The 21,017-nt window shown below is 37.3% G+C and overlaps 1 protein-coding gene across 16 annotated transcripts in view; it reads right to left on the bottom strand.

Moving 5' to 3' along the window:
- HDAC9 (histone deacetylase 9) overlaps window positions 1-21,017 on the bottom strand; it is a 1,049,156-nt gene that overhangs the window by 404,381 nt on the left and 623,758 nt on the right. For 15 of the 16 annotated variants that reach the window (XM_070787187.1, XM_070787178.1, XM_070787189.1 and 12 more), the window contains 4 exons: window positions 16,851-16,966; window positions 4,729-4,851; window positions 1,749-1,959; window positions 877-1,094 (listed from right to left, as the gene is read on the bottom strand). In XM_070787187.1, coding sequence (XP_070643288.1) covers window positions 877-1,094; window positions 1,749-1,959; window positions 4,729-4,851; window positions 16,851-16,966 — 668 coding nt within the window. The remainder of the gene's footprint in view (window positions 1-876; window positions 1,095-1,748; window positions 1,960-4,728; window positions 4,852-16,850; window positions 16,967-21,017) is intronic. The other variant, XM_070787186.1, reaches the window with a different exon arrangement.

Genomic DNA, 21,017 nt, shown 5'->3' with positions numbered 1-21,017 from the left:
GACAGCACACTTACATACGAAACCAATTTTTAGCTATCCAATGATCAGTAAACAGGACATTGTTTCTCAATATAATGCCTCTAGCAGATATTTGTAAGTAATATAGAAACAAAGGAGAAAGGATAGAATTTTGATATTCAGGACCTTTCATTTTCCAGGAATGAAAGGATTCTCCTTTGTAAGGCTACCATGGCAGAAAGCAGTGGCTAAACACTGTGCAGACCAGTTTTGCTTACAGATTCATTGAAAATGCTCTCCTGGCCTGTGTGACACATTATATTAGAATGACTGTCTGTGGCTGCCTCAGCAGGAGAGCTCCGGAGGATGTGCTGTGACTCAGGCCTCTGCTGTCCATTTCTGACACAGACAGACTACCACAAACTGCCGAGAAACTGCTTCAGCACTGATTGGACTAAAATTTGGACATATTAAAAAACAAATGTAACATGTTTACATACAAGTTGCAGAGAAACACCTAACTGGCTAACCTTTCCACAGCTGCCAACACCTGTGCAAACCTCAACTCTGCCTCAAACCTTTACTGCAGTAACAAAACACGGGGCTCTGCACACGCATTTCTGTATGTGCTGCTGCATTCAGATATGTACTCAGTCAGAAAAGACTTTCCAATCTAGGACCTCGATTTTGCTACAAATCTAGGACCTCAATTTTGCTACAAATGTCCTATGAATGCAGTGATGGAGAAGACAGTGGTATTGTGATGGTGTCCTTGAGCCCTGACAGCAGGGCCAGGAGGGCAGTCTCCAGGTCACTGTGATGGACACCAACATTCTCTCTTGTATGCCCATATCAGTGACGAGAACCCCAGATTCCACACTGGTGGCTGTGGTGTGTTGACATCGCTTGGGAACTTACCTTGTTCATGTGGATCTGCTGCTGGTATTGCTTCTGCTTCTCCAAGAACTGCTGGTGCTGCTGCTGAATGACCAGCTGAGCCAAGGTGCTCTGAGGCAAAGGTGCAGACTGGGTTCGATTCAGGGGTCTGTGTCGGGGTAATTTGTGGGTACCTCTAATGCCGGGTGAAATTCTCTCTTTTGTTGCCAAGGGAGACTGAGGATGTAAGGGAACTCCACCTGGAAAGAAAAAAAAAAAAAATATATATATATATATAGGTACTTACAGAGACACATACACAATTTAAGAAAAGACAAGAAACTACAGAAGATAGCTATGGGATAAGTTTTATGAAAAGCAGTATACTATTGGCCATATATCAGAAGAAGGCTAGGTTGGGTGTGTTAGTCACTCAGTCTTGTCCGTGACCCCACAAAACGTAGACTGCCAGCCTCCTCTGTCCATGGGATTCTCCAGACAAGAATACTAGAGTGGGTTGCCATGCCCTTCTCCAGGGGATCTTCCAGACCCAGGGATCGAACCTGGGTTTCCTGCATGGCGGGCAGGCTCTTTACCATCTGAGCCACTAGGGATGCCCAGATTGGGTAGGGTGGAGGCAAAAATGCCAGTGCATTGGGCAGATACGCATCTGATCAATGACTCATCTACAGTCCACTCTAGTATATCTGAAGGTTAAAGAAGGTGAGTTTTTTCCCAGAGATCTAGGGGAATAAATACGGGTAATAGTCTTTTCCACAGTACTAGGTATCAGGGAAACCTCTGCACGACAATGTGAATTTTTACTAGGTCTTGAGGCAAAGAGACATTATGTTGGCTTGCTGATAAGAACAAAAGCCCTAACATAACCTACAAATGATGCCATTATAAATTACCAGCCACAAGAAGTTTTTGCTGTCGCATTTGTTCTTTCAATAATAGATGCTGTAGGAGAGCTTGGTGGCTGCTGTTGGGCTTTCCCTCCAAAGTAACGTGGGGATGGCTTGAAGACGCCGGGATGCTGCCCCCGAATTGCCCAGGCAGAGGAACACCTTGCCTGAGTGTCTGGGTCTCACACTTCTGTTTTTCCTTGAGTGAATTTGAAGCCTGTGTCAAGAAATAATAAAGATGTTAATCCGCTTTCATCCATATGGGTCATTAGGTCTGTAAATCATTAGACTGGTTTCTCATTCCATAATTTCCCCTGCCACCAAAAAGCCTTATCTTACTCAATGGCTGAGTAGGGAAAATGGACAACAGTATGTCTTTTGAACTAAGTGAATGAACATAGGAGAAAAAAAAACAAAGCTGGAGCACTGGAGACAGTTTAGTATTGCGTATCATTGTACTGAAGCCCAAATAAAACTTTTCCTAAAAGGTTAAAAATTATTTTAGGCTTAATAACTGGGAAGTTTATTTCTAAAATATTTTAACATATTGTTTAAGTAAAAGGTATATTAGAAAAGTAAAATTTATTCAGATTGCTAAACTCATGACTACACAATAGTGATTAAAAGCTGGAAATAAAATGGTCTGTAATTTGGGAGTTTCAAGCAGGAGAAACAATGCACTCTTTATATGTCCTCTAATACATTCACAGAGCTGTGGGTGTCCAATATTTAATTTTTAAAATAAAATTCTTGAGATAAGTCAATGAAAGATTATATAAAATATGAAGAAATTTTATTTAAATGTGTATTTTATATTAATTTATAACAGAGTCTCAAATCTCTAAATATTGAAAATGACACTCAGATACTTTTGTTTAATAAAATAAACTACAAGTGAAATTAGATATCACCTAAAATTGCTATTAAGAACTTGAAATATATGATAACATAGTAATAAGGCAATAATAATTATATCATCAATAGTAATAATGAATTCTCCTAGTCAAAGAACTTAATGAATGGTGGTCATTTTGGTATTACAACAGCAGAGGTCTAATACCTTAAAATTATGTGGCATGTTTCTTTTCAAAACTCATGTTTCATCTTTCAAAATTGCTGCGTGCCAGGGAAGCAAAGCAATTTTCAGTGATGGGGAAATTGAAGGACGAAGAGGTAAATGGTTTGTCTTAGTCACACAACAAGTCGATGCAATGTTTAATCTAGAAGTGATTCCTTCTCCTGGCTTCTTCTCCTTAAAGTTTCCCACTACTCAGTGGGGAAATAGAATATTAGAGATCCCTTTGCCAAAGCAATGCCAAGCTTGAAAAATTAATTATGATAGCCTCATACACACCAAAATGGAAGCAAAGAAAAATGAAACTTCAATCCAAACCACACTGGTTCATGCATCCAATGGTACCAAATGGTATTATCATTGAAACATTTAATAGTCTGGCTTTTAGTACTTGGTCTTTTGGGGAAAAATTCTCCCTGACCACATTAAAAGTAGTGTGTTTGTGTTAGCTGGTAGGAATGACTTAGAACATACGAAAAAAAAGTAGAAAACTACATGTCGTAAGTTTTTGTGTTAGTATTTGCTCATCACCAGAAGAAACAGAAAAAATAGGAACAGAAGAATATAACTTTTTTTGAAAATAATTTTTATAAATGAAGATTTGAAAATATCATCCATAAATGTTTGTTTTATTTAATCCCCAATTTCTTTTTCCTTTTCACTAGTCAATTGTTTACAAATGCTTCATGTAGAATTTCAAGGGCATAGCTGAATTCAGTGTTTTTTTTAAGTCTGTCTTCTTTAATCCCCAGATATAAAACACATCCAAACTTTGCTTTTTCCTCACTGGTATAAGATTACTGTATCACCTAAGATAACATTCTACTTTATTACAAAGATCAAATATAATAAATTATTGCTTAGATAGATTTGTAATATGCATTGAACATAATCATAAAATTTTTCATTTAAAAATGTCGCCATAAGCATGAGTATGCATAAACTAGCATACCATAGGATAGGGTTCATATTCTGCAAACAGTCACAAAACAGTCAACTCTTTAATAATTTCCCATGTGGGCATATTGTAAAAGATATTAATTTGATAAGATGGACTCAGTGGAAGACTTGCCAGACTCTTGAAGCCATTTAAAAATTGGTAAAATTGGTGCCAAGGGTTGGAACAGATTTCTCTTTAAACTGAATGTATCATATGACCTCTGCCTAATTTAATAACCTCTCACAGATAAATTATTCAAGTTTAAAAATCTTTTACTATGACTAACATTATATTATTTTAGAGAATATGTGTGAAATATAATTATTGCTGTCTTCTGCTAGCTGGACAATTACCTCCAAAAAACCCTACTTCAGTTGTTGAGACTTTTAAAGTAATTGATTCACTCTGAATTTCCCAGGAGGAGTTTAATATTGTTCTCACAGAGGTTTCCCAGATATATATTTTTCAGTACCACAGAGTCAGGGACCTAAATTCTTAAAATAAAGTCATTCACAAAATAAACCCTTTAAACATGCTGCTGTGCTTCAGACACTGCCCTCACAGCGCTGGCCTGAGCTGAGGTCCAGGTCTGCTACTTGCTGGGCTTGTGATCCTGGACTTTTATGCATTCCAAGTCTCGGCTGCTTCTTCTGTTAAAACGTGGTCTGTAATCTGTTTCATGGGATGGTTGTGTGGAGCTAGCAAAACAATATACCTGAAGACTGCTTTCTTTTTTAAAAACTACAAAGCATTATACAAATATTAGTTATTATTTTTATATATTATTAGGGGAATCAATATGAATCTTTAATGTGAGGTCAAACTGAGTATCTTTCAACAACTCGGTAAATAGCGAAGGAGAAGTAGACTACCGAGTTTCCCTGAAGTCTAAATATACAAGTAAAGAATGAGAGGTCCCCTAGGAAAACAGTCCTTGGGCTGGTTTAGGCCAATGCAGGGAAATGACTTACATTGAGCTGGGTTGACACTGCTGGAAGACCCAGGGTGATGTTGGGCAAAGACGGAGATGTATAAAGACTGAGTAGGTTCATGGAATCTTCGTGAATTAGAATGCGTTGCTGTGAAACCATTTTCTATTAAAAAAAAAAAAAGTGAAAGGGGAGTCCCACAATATTATATCACAAAGTTTATTGTAATGTTCACATTTCAGAAAATAGGTTTTATATTATAATCTATCAAAATATTAAAGTATTTTAATGAAGAATTCACAAGTATTTTATGACTTCTGTATCCAAAAAAGTTAAATGCAATAATTAAATTAAAATTTTCTTTACCAGATATAATTGTAATATCTGAAGAAGACTTTCTATTTCATTTTGAAAAAATTAATTTTTAAATTTCTACTTTTATGGAATATAATCAGTGTGTTTGTCATCAATTGATAATACACAACAATTAAATTGAGTAATCTTTATGAGTATAAATAGATTTTTGTGTTACTGAGTGATGAATATGTATGTAATGCCATTATAATCATTATTCTCATATGGATTAAATATCATTTTACTGATGGGAAAACACACAGAAGAAAATCTTAGATTAAATATTGCCTTATAGGACTTCTATACTAACTAATCATATCATTGTTTAAAATTTGTGCATAGACAATTCTGTGTGCTGTTTTTTAAGTCATTCATATTCAGAAACTAAAGTAAATGTGAAAATGTTATGAGTTCCCTGGGCCTCACTAGTCTTCATTTACACTGGAATACCTTGAACATTTTGGCATCATGGTCCTTTTTACAACAAATAACCTTTTTTTTTTTAAATCCAATACCAAGAGTCATGTTTTCCCACATGTGGCCTAATATGGTTGCTTGAATTACATTTTCTGTTTAACTCTTGCTTCCCTCCCAGAACTCTTATACAATAAGAGTTACAAAGGTCTTATTCGACTAAGGAACTCTGGCCTGATATGGTCCCCAAGGGAACAACATCCTTGAAAAAGAATACTCCATGTAACAGTATGACACAGTGACTGCTTTCTTCCCAAACAAAAAGCATATGGGACTCCAATAAGAGACCACCTCCAAGAGGGATATTGCACACACGGGCTTTGACTAAAGTAAATATAATAACTTGTCAAGTATGTTTGGGGGAGCTGTAGATTTTCCCCTGGACAAACCTGGGATATCAATTAACTGGGGAAAATATCATGTGCTAATACAATGCAACCTCAGAATGTCACTGAAGAGTGATGCACCACCAAAACACAGGATGTTATTCCAAAACATCACCTCAATCATACGTTTGTTTGGAGATGAGTCGTAGTCTTAACATAATAAGAGCAGAAGGCTAAAGGTGGACTCTTCTCATTGCAACTTGGAATTCCAAACTAACTCAGAGTTTGTTTTTTCTTAAAAGAACAAGTCAGATATTTGCTCATGAAAAGCAAGAAATGCAATGAAACTTTTAACATTACATTGAGTTTATATGCAAGCCTTTACAAAATTAAAGTTGTTGAAAACCCATGAAGATTGTTGGAAAAGATTTTATCATTACAATGTATGATATTGCAATTTTATTTAAGGAGATACCAACAATGGTTGTATATTTGCTCTAATTTAAAAAGCCAAGATTCATAAGACTGATTTTGCTTATACTATATGCTTTTACTATGAATTTAAAGTATAGAATATATACCTGAATGCAAATTAAAAAGTATACGAGGAAGCAAAAATACTTTAACCAGCTTATTGGCAGCAAGCAGTCATTTATAATAAAAGGGTATTTCATCTGCTTATCTGTATTCATGGAAGATAAATAAATGTGGGAAAACAATTACTTTAAATCATGTACAATACTCATTCAACGTTCTATCTGTGTCCCACAGTAAGAGACTTGACATGCACTATGGGAATGACCAAAAGTTACCACAACCTCACAAAACAGGTTATCTTTATTTCCCAGACAGAATTTGTGTGACATCTTCCCACGTCATCATAGGAAGCAAATCTATACTGAAGTGAGAAAAAAGTTTCTTCTCATGTGTAATAACTGCAGTGGCATATTGGCTGCTCACAGGAGCTTTTGACTAAAGTGAAGGGACTAGAGAATGTTCATACTGTGAGATTTCAGACCCCTGTGGTTTCACGCTGTTTCCTAGGACAGCACCTACCATGTTTCAAGGCCTATGCCAGGGAGTTCTAGGGCATCAACCATAGTCCTCACATGCACTCTCCAGCACACCTTATATTCTCGTTATGGATGAATGAACTGAGGGATTGCCCTAATTCTGGTTCCCAGTGGGATCGGCAATAAAACTTTTAAAGCGATCAAGGCTGGATGATTTGTTGTCAGGTACTGCTCCAGAAGCTATGCACTGCTCTGGAGCCATTACTGCAGGACAAGGGAACCACAAAAATGTATGGAGAAGGAGGAAACTTGAGAGAAAAAGAGGAGGCACAGTTAGTCTTGGGGCTTATGGTAAAGAATAAAAGTGTCCAACTGGGAGCCAGTGAGCCTCATGTGAGAAGAAAGCAGAAGCCCTGGTGACTTGATAGACATAAGGATTTCCAAGTCATGGAGACAATTCCTGAGGAATAAGTAAGGTCCGAAGTCCCTAAGTTCTCTAGGTAGAGTTGACTCTTCCCACAGAGATTAACTGGTATATATCACATCATGGAACTTCAGAGACTTGGACATAATTTGTTTCCTTCAATTTACTGACAAGAAACAAGCACAGCATGTACATAAACTTCCAATGGATAAAATCACAAATGACTCAACAGAACTGAAATAATGTTTTTCTCAAATTATCTTCTTTAATAGCTTTCCTTGATTTGACTTTTTGATAGAAGCAGGCTATCTGTTTCAGGTTAACAGGAAACTGGAGCTGTACTGTACAATGCTAAAAGAGCACAGACACACTTGAAAGTCAGAGAAATAGACGGTGAGAGGGGCCATTTCGCTGAGTCAGTGAAGGATCCTGACCAGCATTCTTGCAAGGCTGGAAGGTTACCCCACCTTAGCACTGTGGTGAACTTACAAGTATTTCCAGGCAAGGCCAGGGCTTTTCCAGGAAGTAGTTTTGAAACTGATCCAGCCCTTCAAACAGGGCTATGCTAATATACCAACACTTCACATCTTAGAACACAGGGAAGATGGTTTTAATCTAAAAAATTTTCAGAGTCAGAAACTATTGCTGTGGTCAGATAAAATGGAAATATTTAATGTACAATGGCTATCACCTAACATGCACAAAAAAATGAATTACAATTAAGTTAGATTAACAGGGTGGTATTGGAGAAGAAAATGGCAACCCACTCCAGTATTCTTGCCTGGAGAATCCTATGGACAGAGGGGCCCAGCGGGCTACAGTCCATGGGGTCGCAAAGAGTCGGACACGACTGAGCAACACACACAATACAACAACAGGGTGGTACAGGGTGGGAAGGGTACAAAGAAGCCCTAGACCACACAAGTGCAAAGGAAAGTGGAGAACTGGCTCTAATGGCCTGTGCTGCTGCTGCTGCTAAGTCGCTTCAGTCATGTCCGACTCTGTGCGACCCCACAGACGGCAGCCCACCAGGCTCCCCCGTCCCTGGGAAAAGTACTGGAGTGGGGTGCCATTGCCTTCTCCACCAATGGCACAGAGCAGGTTGTCAATTTTAAACTAGGCTCTGATGGACAAGCAGCATTTCACCAGAAAGAGCATGATATTGGAAAGAGGTGTATGACTGAATCGAGTGTTGGGGCAGGGGAGGCCTATCCATATTTTAATAATGACCTTCAAGTTTTAATTACTTTTCTCACCATCATGGCAACTGGAACAATATCTTATGGATAATACTGAAATAAAATTAATATTTTATTAATATAAAATACCCATATACTGAAAAATCACATGTATCTCACTAGATCTATTTATTTAGCCATTGAAATCAAGAAGACATTAGTTTCAATCAAAAGATTCAACTTCTCTTATGAAATGGACACTGGCAAAAATTAGAAAAATAGACAATGTTAAATGTTCAAGGGATCTAAGAAAGCAAAAACCATCACACATTCCTGGTGAGACTGTGGACAGGCATAGCTATTCTGGAGAACATTTCAGCACTGTACACTATGCCCCAGAGATTCTTCTGCTCTTCAAGAAATTATCATTTAGTTACAAGGTGATGCGTATACATACACACAGGAGCATTTTTTGGTGGTGTGAGAACTGGAGGTCACTGGGGCATCCAATTGGAGAATAGGTAGGTAAAATGGAGGGGTGCTCGCCATGGATTACTACAGTGATTAAAAGCAAATTATTAGGTATATGTATCCATTATATGACTGGGTATAACAAGACATGCTTAGTCATAAAAATAAGAAATGAAAAGAGACTGATGGCACCAAACCATTTATACCCATTAAAATTCATGAGCTCAAAACAAAAGATACATGTTTCATGTAATAAGCCATACAAATAAACAAGAAAACAGGAGAAAATGACTTCCTATAGGGGCAAGGAAAATGGAAGTAGGGATAGGAGGTAAGGAGGGAGGGAGGTAGGGAGGAAGTAGAAAGGAAGGGTGGGAAAGAGGGAGGGAAGGGACTACCTTTCTTACTCTTAAGACAAAGAAGTCAACAGATGACCCTTGACAGAACACTAATTATGTCATCACCTACTTTTTAAGAAGCTCATAGAAAAAGTGGATGCAAAAATTTTAAGTTGCTGCATGTTCAAAATTATATACAATTAGCATAAGCATTAGAAAAGGAATATAAATATAAGGCTTTGGTGAGCAGCAGTCTGGACTGGTGTACAACAGTGTGGTCGAAGTATCCTACACTCAAGCGCCACTGCTCCATGGCTTTTGACTCAGGGCAGCTCCTAAGATGTGAGCAGCTGACTAGATCTACCAGGTAATGTCTGTTCTCTTAGAGTGGCATCTGGGCAGACACGCTTGTAAGCCTCAAACTGTTTTGTCTTTAATAAAAGGTTCCAAATCCCTAAATCTAGTCTATCTAAATAAAAAGAAGAACCACATTAAAAAACAAACAAGTAAACGATGAAAAATTTTTCAAGTTCTTAATCATTTAATGTTTGCCTATGGCTTTCATGGTATTTTTCAGGATGGTATTTATTTCCTCTTCTCGTTTCAGACAGCTGATAGAAAATTAAAATCACCATGTGATAAATAAATTTTTTTAGGCAGTAAAAATCTCTAAGTTTTCATTTTTACTGGACACTCAAGGGAATAGCAACCCACTCCAGTATTCTTGCTCAAAGAATCCCATGGAGAGAGGAGCCTGGTGGGTTACAGTCCATAGGGTGTCAAAGAATTGGAGGTAACTAAGCAACTAACACTCACTTTCACTTGGTTTTCAAGAATGTATTACTATAAAATGGTTTGGAGACAAAAAAATTATTTGACAGGGGCTTCCTCTGTATTTAAAAGTCACTGATGTTTTGTTAAAAGTCTTGGTTTACAATATTGACTCATGTTATTCCTCGTAAATGAGTCTTTTGTCATAGCAACCTCTTTTCCCTTGGGGGATTGGATGAGGAGTGTCTTATTTGCAGTCATCTAAAACCGAAGCTCTACACCCACTCAGAAGGGAGCATAACATTTACAGCAAATGTCACAACAACTATTATGAAACAATCGGCAGATGAGTCATGTGAGATTGAGGCAAAACAAGTGACAGTTCAAATGATTTTAGAGTACTTAACCTTGTTATTAGAATCCATTTTTAAAATCGTTTGTATCTGCTGGAAAAAATTATTTTAAAAATCGCAGAGCAGAGCCAGCCACTAATGTTCAACTAGAAATAAACCAGCTGCTTGGCTACTGTTAAAATAGCTATCAAATAAATCTACCGAGCCTAAAATAATGGTGCTGATATTCATGGAAACACATTTGAACCCACAGGCCTACAGTATTAACAATAAAGTAACTAGATAGGTAAAGACGTCTCTGACTGGAGTTGGAAATAAAAACTCCTGAGGTTTCAGCACCCCAACCAAGTTTACAAATGGGGAAACCAAGTAGCTCCAGCGATGCCGGCTTTAGGACAGGGTATGTGTAAAAAACTAGAGAAATAGAACAGAAGTGGCCAGAGCATATGGAAGTTCATTCTCATATGAGATTTGCTGGCTTGCAGACAAACGTTCTAATGAGTTTTCCCTACCAGGAGTCAGTATTAATAACAACAAAAAAATGAACTTGTTCCACAATTTACCACCTGCCTTCCAAATACTGATTCTCTACAACAAAGCTGCTGGGGTAGGTATTATTAATACTATATTTATTAGATGAATAATCTAAGATTCAGGACAAGTTTAGCGACTTAACCAATGGCAACCAAGTAGTTGGTTTTGCAGCCACGTTACTTGGTAGCCCTCTGAATGCAAGACTGGAATATCTGAATTCACGGTGCTGTTTCTTCAGCCTGGACTTAAAAGTAAATTCTCCTCTTGCTTCTGTCTTAACCTTTATCTAAATTACACAGAACAGATGAATTATAAGAGGGAAAATTTTCTTTTCACCTAAGCCTCAAGAACAGTCTGAAATACAGTTTTATTTTCCTATTTTCTAAACAGCAAAAAGGAAGTAGAATCCCATTCATCTATATGGGATCTGAAAGAATTATGTGACATGTTTTTCTAATTTCAGGTCACAGAATAGAGAGTTGATTCAAACGTACACTGTTATACTATTTTAAAAATGAAAACTCACCTGCTTTGCAAAACTTTGTTACTTAAGCAAAGATGGTAGAATAAGCCTATTTTATAAATGGTAAAGTATGCAACTAATATAATTTTTGAAAGTGTAATGATGTAAATTTTTCATACCCCCAAATATTTCTTTTGATATGAAGTTATATGTTATTATTAATCTTAGAGGGTGTCTATAAATATCACACAATTCAAAATGATCATTAATCAAAAACTGGTTGAAAAACATTTTTTTCCACTTTAGTTTAGGTGGAAGGATTTGGTGATACAAAGCTAGGATATTAATTTGCTGACAGTTTCAGTCTGAATTCTGCTGTCTCCTCACCTCCCCAGTATGAATTATGCTACAGACCTCTGTAAATGCAATGCAGCAGAAAAGCACATGTTAGTCATCAGGGCTGGATTTTTTGTTCTGGGCCATGGAGAGGCTACCCATCAGTGCATAAAGGTCTGCCCACCTGGCCTTTTGGATCATAGTTCAGGCACACAATTAATTCATTATGAAGTAAGTCACTGCTTGCTTTTGAACTAGTCTTCCCAGCTTTGGAGGTGAATGTCCTGTCACTGACCTGAAGAAATACCTCCACTCTTTCAAACTCCATTAAATCACATTTCCTTCTGTTTTTCGTTTTTTTTTTTTAACTGGTGGTGGCAGAAGGAAAGAATATGTTCAACAATTAGCTGAAAAGCTAACTGTTGGGCATCTAAACAGATATTTGTGTTTAGGTATCAGTAAAGGTTTTAGAAGTATACAACAGATTAAAATAATACAAGCAAATTCCTTTAATTTACAGTCTTCATTGTACATACTTTTGAAATTTAATTATAGGGTCACACAATGTGAGGTACTTAACAGGTTTTAAAAATCTTGAAGTAAAGAGAAAATCTCATCATTTCCATTTATTTCAAGTCTTATGAATATGTATTTCTTTGTTATACTAAGTACTGCATGCATATATTTGTATTTTTAATGAAGGTATATATGTATCTTCATTTTTTGTAGCAAACCATGTCCCCTCCACTGTCTTTCTCCTTCCTGAGAGGTAACCATCATGCTAAATTTTGTGTTCATTACACCCTTGATTTTTTACATTCTTTTGATTTTTTGAAAAATATACTGTTACCTACATATGTTTTCCTGAACAAAACATTGAACTGCTGTTTCTAATCTTCACAAAATACCATCAAGCTATAAGTGGTCTTCTGTACCTTTTAATGATGAATTCTGAAAAATCATAAATGCTGTTGAATGAATGTAGTTTAGTGTGTTTTCATTTCCTAAGAACATAGAATTCATCCATAAACATTTTAGAATCCAGATCCTTTAGTGTTTGTGCTACCGAATCACATTCTTTAAGCTGAGAGGAAATGGAAATCTAAAGTTTTTTAGAAATATTTATGACCAACTTGTACTTTCTCTGAAAATTCATTAAAGGGTTGCAGAAAACTAACTGATGTTGAGATATAATTTATAATTGCACTAACAGAAATACAACACCTATAACCAATAGTCTTAAGAATCTTACATCAATGGTCACAAATATATGTGAAATATTTATTTCCTCTGGTGTCATGTTTAGAAAGAAAAATGAAAAGCAAAGGGACAATGGGATGGTAAGAAACAAGAAACAGATGGAGGACTGGAGAAAATGTAGTGGCTTGAATTGTGTTCTTCACATGCCTGAAAGATGGTCACAAGTAAGAAAGTTTCCTATCTATTCTGCTCATTTTCCTTGGAAAACTGAGAGAAAATTTTAAAGTCTAAAATGAATGTGAGAGGCTTCCCTGGTGGTCCAGTGGTTAAGAATCCACCTTGCAATGTAAGAGACACCAGTTTGATACCTGGCCCAGGAAGATCTCACATGCCTCGGAGCAACTAAGCCTGTGTGTTCCTTTGCTCAGGAGCCCACGAGACACAACTGCTGAGCCCATGTGCTGCAGTTACTTAAGTCTGCACACCTAGAGCCCATGCTCACAGCAAGAGAGGCGACCACGAGGAGGAGCCCACACATCACAGCCAGAGAGCAGCCTCTACTCGCCACAGCTAGAGAAAGCCCGCGTGCAGCAACGAAGACCCACCAGAGCCAAAAATAAAACAAATAACAAACAAGTGAATCTTTAAAAAACAAGTAAAACAAAATGAATGTGCATTCATCTAGAAAGGATTTACATTTGTTTTTTCCAGATACCTAGGGAACTAAAAATCTGGGGCATTTTAAATTACATTAACAATTTGAAGTTATAAAAATCTGGGTTACAGCCTTATATATTCTGGTTATAACTCCGCAAGGAGACAGTGTGCCCCTGCCCTGGTCTACATCAAGATATCTCTAGGGGTGGGGATGAGGGGCCCACCAATGTAGCGTAAATATGGGTCATGGGTTGGATGGTCTCCTATTAGAACATCTTCTTTGGTCAGTACAGGGCTTTGCCTTCTCTCTTCTGAAAACCAAAACTCAAGACTCAAATACACAAATGTCCTCACAGAAGTGACTTCACTGATTCCAGCTCTTTCCCTATCACGGATAACCTCTGGGTATCTGCTTTCAATTAGCCAGATAATTTATGACTTATAAATAATTTATTATATATTTATGTTAGTATGTATGAAATTATAGACATATATTTTGGCATAATATACAGAAGATACTTTTTATCAGTCAAGCTGACTGTCCAAAATCAACTAGATTGCGTGAAGAAACAGTGAAGTGAGTTCCCTTTGAATAAGAGTGCTCCAGTGGAAGTCTGATAATCACATATCAGAAAAGCAGATGATTCAAGAATCAGAGATTCAATCTCTTTCAGCTCCAAAGTATCATGACTCTATACAGTACAATGGAAGATGCATGTCACAGTTATATATGAGAAGTTACTATACCAGCTTTCTCCTGTAGCGAGCAATGCATGATAAGGAGGCATTATAATGACAGAGAAGTAAAACTCAGAATTTCAGTCAATGACGGTGACTTCAAAACAGCTGATTCCATAGGAGTGGCTGTTGCCTTTGCTTAGCCTGACATGGAAACTATATACATAGTCTATTGGGTTGTTCAGTCGCCAAGATGTGTCCAAGTCTTTGCGACCCCATGAACAAGCTCCTCTATCCTCCACTATCTCTGCTCAAACTCATGTCCGTTGAGTTGGTGATGCTATCTCATCCTCTGCCACCCTCTTCACCTTTTGCCTTCAATCTTTCCCAGCATCAAGGTCTTTTCCAATGAGTCAGCTCTTTGCATCAGCTGGCCAAAGTACTGGAGTTTCAGCTTCAGCATCAGTCCTTTCAATGAATATTCAGGATCAATTTCCTTTAGGATTGACTGGTTTGATCTCCTTGCTCTCCAGGGGACTCTCAAGTCTTTTCCAGCACCACAGTTTGAAAGCACCAATTTTTTGGTGCTCAGTCTTCTTTGTGGTTCAACTGTCACATTCGTACATGACTCCTGGAAAAACAATAGCTTTGACTAGATGGACCTTTGTTGGCAAAGTGATGTCTCTGCTTTTTAATACACTGTCTAGGTTTCTCATAGCTATTCTTTCAAGGAGTAAGCATCTTTTAATTTCATGGCTGCGGTCACTGTCCACAGTGATTTTGGAGCCCAGAAAATAAAATCTGCTACTGTTTCCACTTTCCTCCTTTCTATTTGCCATGAAGTGATTGGACCAGATGCCATGATCCTAGTTTTCTGAATGTTGAGTTTTAAGCCAGCTTTTTACTCTCCTCTTTCACCTCATCAAGAGGCTCTTTACTCTCTCTTGGCTTTTGGTATCAGAGTGGTAGCGTCTGCACATCTGAGGTTGTTGATATTTCTCCCAGCAGTCTTGATTCTTGCTTGGGATTCATCCAGCATGGCATTTCGCATGGTGTACTCTGCATATAAGTTAAATAAGCAAGGTGACAATATACAGCCTTGACATTCTCCTTTCCTGATTTGGAATCAGCCTGTTCCATGTCCAATTCTAACTGTTGCTTCTTGTCCTACATACAGGTTTCTCAGGAGGCGGGTAAGGTGGTCTGGTATTTCTATCTCTTGAAGAATTTTCCATAGTTTATTGTGATCTACACAATCAAATGCTTTAGCATAGTCAATGAAGCAGATGTTTTTCTGGTATACCTTTGTATTTTCTATGATCCAATGGGTGTTGACAATTTGAGCTCTGGTTCCTCTGCCTTTTCTAAAGCCAGATTGTACATGTGGAAGTTCTCAGTTCACATACTGTTGAAGTCTAGCTTGAAGGATTTTGAGCATTACCTTGCTAGCATTTGAAATGAGCACTATAGTATGGTAGTTTGAACATTCTTTGTCATCGCCCTTCTCTGGGATTGGAATGAAAACTGACCTTTTCTAGTCCTGTGGCCACTGCCAAGTTTTTCAATTTTGCTGGCATATTGATTGCAGCACTTTAACAGATTCATTATTAAAGATCTGAAATAGCTCAGCTGGAATTCCATCATCTCCACTAGCTTTATTTGTTGTAATGCTTCTTAAGGCCCACTTGACTTCCCACTCCAGGATGTCTCGTGCTAGGTGAGTGACCACACTATCGTGGTTGTCTGGGTCATTAAGACCTTTTTTGTTTTGTTCTTCTGTGTATTCTTGCCACCTCTTCTTAATCTCTTCTGCTTCTGTTAGATTCTTGCCATTTCTGTCCTTTCTGTCCTTTATTGTGCCCATCTTTGCATGAAATGTTCCCTTTGTATCTCCAATGTTATTGAAGAGATCTCTAGTCTTTCCCATTCTATTGTCTATACACACAGACAAATTCTTGTTGACTCCCAAATTTACTGTTTTCTATTCTTATATCACTGGCTTCAACAAATCATGTGTTATTTCAGACCCATTTTCTTGAATTTTTTGTTTTTCAAGGACAGAGTTCATACATCATTTATCTGTCTATCCTCACTGCCAGGCAAAATAGCATATAGAAGGTCCTCAACACATTGCTTAGTGGAACTCTGTTCCTCAATTATGATACTACAACTATTTTTCATTACTCTTCAGGTCAAATGTATCAAACCTACTTTTCTGGGCAACTGTTCTTCTGAAAGGTTTGCATGAAGTTGTTTTCATTTACTGATGTGTCTACTCAGAGCAGAATAACCAAGAGCCATGAAGAAGGACTTCAGGGTTGTACAGGTACTGGGCAGTGAGTGTATACTCAGCACAACTAAGAGTGTGTGTGTGTGTGTGTGTTTGAAGATTAAATTTCAGCATTTTCAAACCTGTGATTATCATCCAAACTTTGTAAATAAAATCACATATACTCAGTTCCACACATTATAAACCTATCAGAAAAGTAACTAAGGTCAGGTGGCTTTAAACCTCAGTTTAGAAATATCACTGAATTTTAGGGGGCTAATCAAAGATTTAACTTTCAAAACAACCAAAATAATAAGAGCCTTACCTCAGCATGAGGAGTAGGTGGCAAAACTGAAGTCTCATTTTCAGTAATATTTCCAGTTGGACCATTGTTTGGTGAACTGGGACCAGATCCTGGGGAACTGCTACTGACTGAAGATTCTGAAAAGCAATGGGAAGTACAAATACACTCATGAAAAACATACAGAGAGGAACTGTAGTTATACTCAAGTAACATACAGCAACAGACACTGTTTTTTGCCCCCAGAATGAATGACAAGCACCATGTCACTAAATAAAAAGAACCCTGAAAAAATTTGGAAGATTTCTGAATTTTCGTATCACTTTTCTCCCCTTATTTTCACTGCTAAAAATACAACATAGTATTCAATAATTTTAGAGAAGATATTCAGCTAGAGAGGATTATAGAAGCTTTTGATTAGGAAAAAATAAAGAAAGTAATCTTCTAATACTTCCTCTTGTGCTATCATAAAAAAAAAAAACTCTAATAGACTTGCATAGTTCATAAAAACATGCCATCAGCACATGAGGCCTGGAACCATTTCCATGGTATGTGGAAAAAATGTTTATATTCTATGTTATAAATAGCTCTTTATTTAATATACTAAGGCTATACCTTATTACAGCACATCTTAGTCAAAGTTATATGAAGAAAATACAGTAGAAGATAAAATCTCAGTGTTACACTGATCGCCTTGTACAACATTGTTTAATCTTAACTCTACCCAACTTATTTTCCAGAAGATGAGAAGCTGCCTAAATTTAATATGTTCAATTTTAAAGACCAATATAACAAGAAATTCATTTACCAAAAGTTAAATAACAACACTATGGATCATCTCTGTCATCTTCAGATATAAAATTCAAACGCATTTCAATTTATGACTGAGGTAGTTCACTTACTAAAATATCTAATTAATGAAATATAAACTTCCAGATCCTAGAAATATAGCTAAGAGAGGCCACTTCATCAAGCTTTGGCAAGTTATCTGTTGAGCTCTAATCAATTCCCTATTACCTTCCGCAGTTCTTTCATTTCAGCATTTTTCTAGGTGTCTCATCCTTCGTCTACTCAGCTCTGCACAAATGATCGTGATTCACGCTTCTTGGAGACTGACAACTTCTAAATGATTTCCATCAGTAATTTTTCTTTCTACCTCATGATTTTGTTATATATACTCTCCTTGCCCACATCAAAGTGAAAACATTTCTCTTCTGCTCCCTGCTCCAATACTGTCACATACACTTTCACCCATGGCCCCACCCCCGAACATCTGCTTTAAGATTTTGCTCCATCAATTATTTTGAACCTTCATGTTGTCCTTTTCCACTGGAATTGTCCCTCTAGCCTGAAAGCATGCTAGTAACCTGTAATAAGTGATGTGCTCATTCCTTTAAGAGCTGGCCATCTAGCTTAACTCATTGTGGACAGCAATTGATCTCTCAAAATACCACATTTGAACAGTTTTGACAAAACAGTTCTCATTCTCCTCATCCTTTCTACAATAAAATTCTCTACCTCCATGTTTGTTTTTCCATCTCTCTGGCTTTTCCTCCTTCAATCAATTTCTAAATGTAGGTATTCACCAAAGTTTGTAGCCTTATCCTATTTCTCTTTCCCTTGTCAAAATAATTCAAAGTTATGACACCGACTATCATCTTTAGGCAGAATCCTTGCATTCAGTTCAGTTCAGTTCAGTTGCTCAGTCGTGTCCGACTCTTTGTGACCCCATGGATCGCAGCACACCAGGCCTCCCTGCCCATCACTGCCTCCCTGCCCATCACCAACCCCCGGAGTTTACCCAAATTCATGTCTATTGAGTTGGTGATGCCATCCAACCATCTCATCCTCTGTCGTCCCCTTCTCCTTCTGCCCTCAATATTTCCTCCCATAAAAGCTATATTTCTTGTTGTTTCCTCTCAGAATTTCCAGTCTGAATCCTTTTGGAATGCTGGACATTGTTTATCTCTCTTTAATGTAAATCGAATTCAGTGTATTTTACTATTAAACGTGCCCTGCTTAACTCTGTTTATAGTCATCCTTAGATTCATTCTCATTCCCTTCCTTACTCCAAATCTAATCAATTACTGGGTCAGTTTGTTTTGTTCTTTCCAATATTTTTCATCTTCTTCTGACTACAAAGATTTCAGTTTAATCTCTCAGCCTTCATTGTCCTCTCATGGACTACAGAAAATATCTTCTAACATTTCTGAGTTGCTACAGCAGTCCTTCCAAACTTTCCTTAAACTGCTGCCAGATGGATCAGAGTGAGACAACTTTCACTATGTTCCTCTGCTCCAAAATGGAGCCTGACATTATTTCCTACTATTGCTCTTTCTGAACTCTGCACTCAGTCAAATTTAAATTGCCTACTCCCCATATGTGCCACTTTTCCATTTCAAGCTTTTTTATGTTCTTATCTCTCCACCTACTTCATCACAGGGTCAATCCCACCTCTATGTTCAAAGCCTGGCTCATATACCATCTGTCCCCTGGAAATGGGAGTGCCCAAGTCGCAGGCTATAGTTGCTTGCCCTCCCTCGGAACCCTTACAACATTCAACTTTCTATTATAAATATTTCTCTACTCAGAAGTGTATCACCAATGGAAAGAATGTGAGACTGATGACAGAATTCGATCATGCCACCTACTTACTATGGGATTTCAAGTCACTGGTATCATAAAGTTCCTAAATATATTTCGCTCACTGACTTTCAGTCTATATATCTTGCTTACATTTTGATTAATCTACTTTTTATATGTGTCTCTTTCTTATTTATTTTTCTTTTAAGAAAGAAAATGAATATTAAAAAAAAATCCATCAAGAATATGTTTCCCCTGGACCCCTAACTCTTGTCTTTCTTGTATGACTACACACTGATTTCTCATTAAAGTCCCATTCTGCATTCTGTCTTTAAAAAAAAAGAAAAAGAAAACTATTTTAAAATGTCTTGTCAATTTAAAAGTATATTATTTATATTATTTTATGTGATATTCATACAGAAGTGTTACCTTATGTATTGAATAGAAATCACTATGGCAGATACTAGAATGTAAGACGATAGATTCTACCACAGGATTCTACAAGATCACACTGGACATGGTCTGGGAGAAGAGGTAGCAACTGATTTTCTGGGAACACTGAGAAAAATCTCTAAGTAGAAGTAATATCACAACTGGGGCTTGAGGACGAGAAACTCATGAAAAGGGGGCAGTGGAGAAGGGGAGAGCAGAGAAGACATTATAGGCAAAGGAATGTGCCAGGACCTAGAATTTTAAAATAGCATGGCTTTGTAGGGGGAAGAGCAGAAGACCCTTGAATTTGAAAAAGGGGACGATGATATGTGGCTCTCATGTCAACTACCGGGAGGAGAGAGGTGGCATGGGTTTGGAAAAAAGCAAACAGCTGAACCTATGAAACAGGGAAGAGAGAGGATAGAGGTGAGACATGAACAGCAGTGGCAATTCAACTGCTATGATGCTATGGTGGTCTCTGACTGGACAGCAAAAATAATTAGTATTAAGATCCAAACAGAGCTCATCCTAATCACATGAAAGCTGACAGAGAAAGAGGATGTAGAGGTGCAGAAAACCTTGTGTCCAGTAGTTCAAATTCTCCAAAAACATTTAGACTAACTGCAACATAAAGTTATCCGTTAAAACACACCAGTTTTACATACAGTTAAAAATATCAACCAAAGCATCCATAAGTCCCACCTCACTGATCAGAAATGTGTGTCTAGTCTCTTCAAATACAAGTTTTTTTCCCTCAGTTGAAAAGGGGAGCTACTATCTCACAAAATGAGAGAAAATTATGATATTTCACAAGAACCTGAGTAGAACTCTAGCAAATCATAACCCTTATAAATGAGAATTAATTATTACTCAGTTAAGTAGTGAGCTAAATTCCACTGAAATTTGGTAAGAAAGAAAAAGTGACCATGTGGGGAAAAGTTATGATCATGAAAAAGATTAACAGGAAAATAGAAAAGAACATTGCAATAAATATATAAAACCTTAATAAGATTTTAAAGAAACAAAAAAGAAATATACATGTGTTTCTATTTTCTTTAAGTTTTTCTGTTATGAGAGAACCTACTATCTCCCATCAGAAAAATGACCTACAGGTCATTACATTAGACAATTGATATGTTCATTATTCTTTACTTTCATTAATACAGACTCACTCTA

This window comes from Bos indicus, chromosome 4, assembly GCF_029378745.1.
Source record: "Bos indicus isolate NIAB-ARS_2022 breed Sahiwal x Tharparkar chromosome 4, NIAB-ARS_B.indTharparkar_mat_pri_1.0, whole genome shotgun sequence".
NCBI lineage: Eukaryota > Metazoa > Chordata > Mammalia > Artiodactyla > Bovidae > Bos > Bos indicus.
The sequence above is the reverse complement of the archived record's forward strand: the minus strand, read 5'-3'. Positions and strand labels throughout refer to the sequence as shown.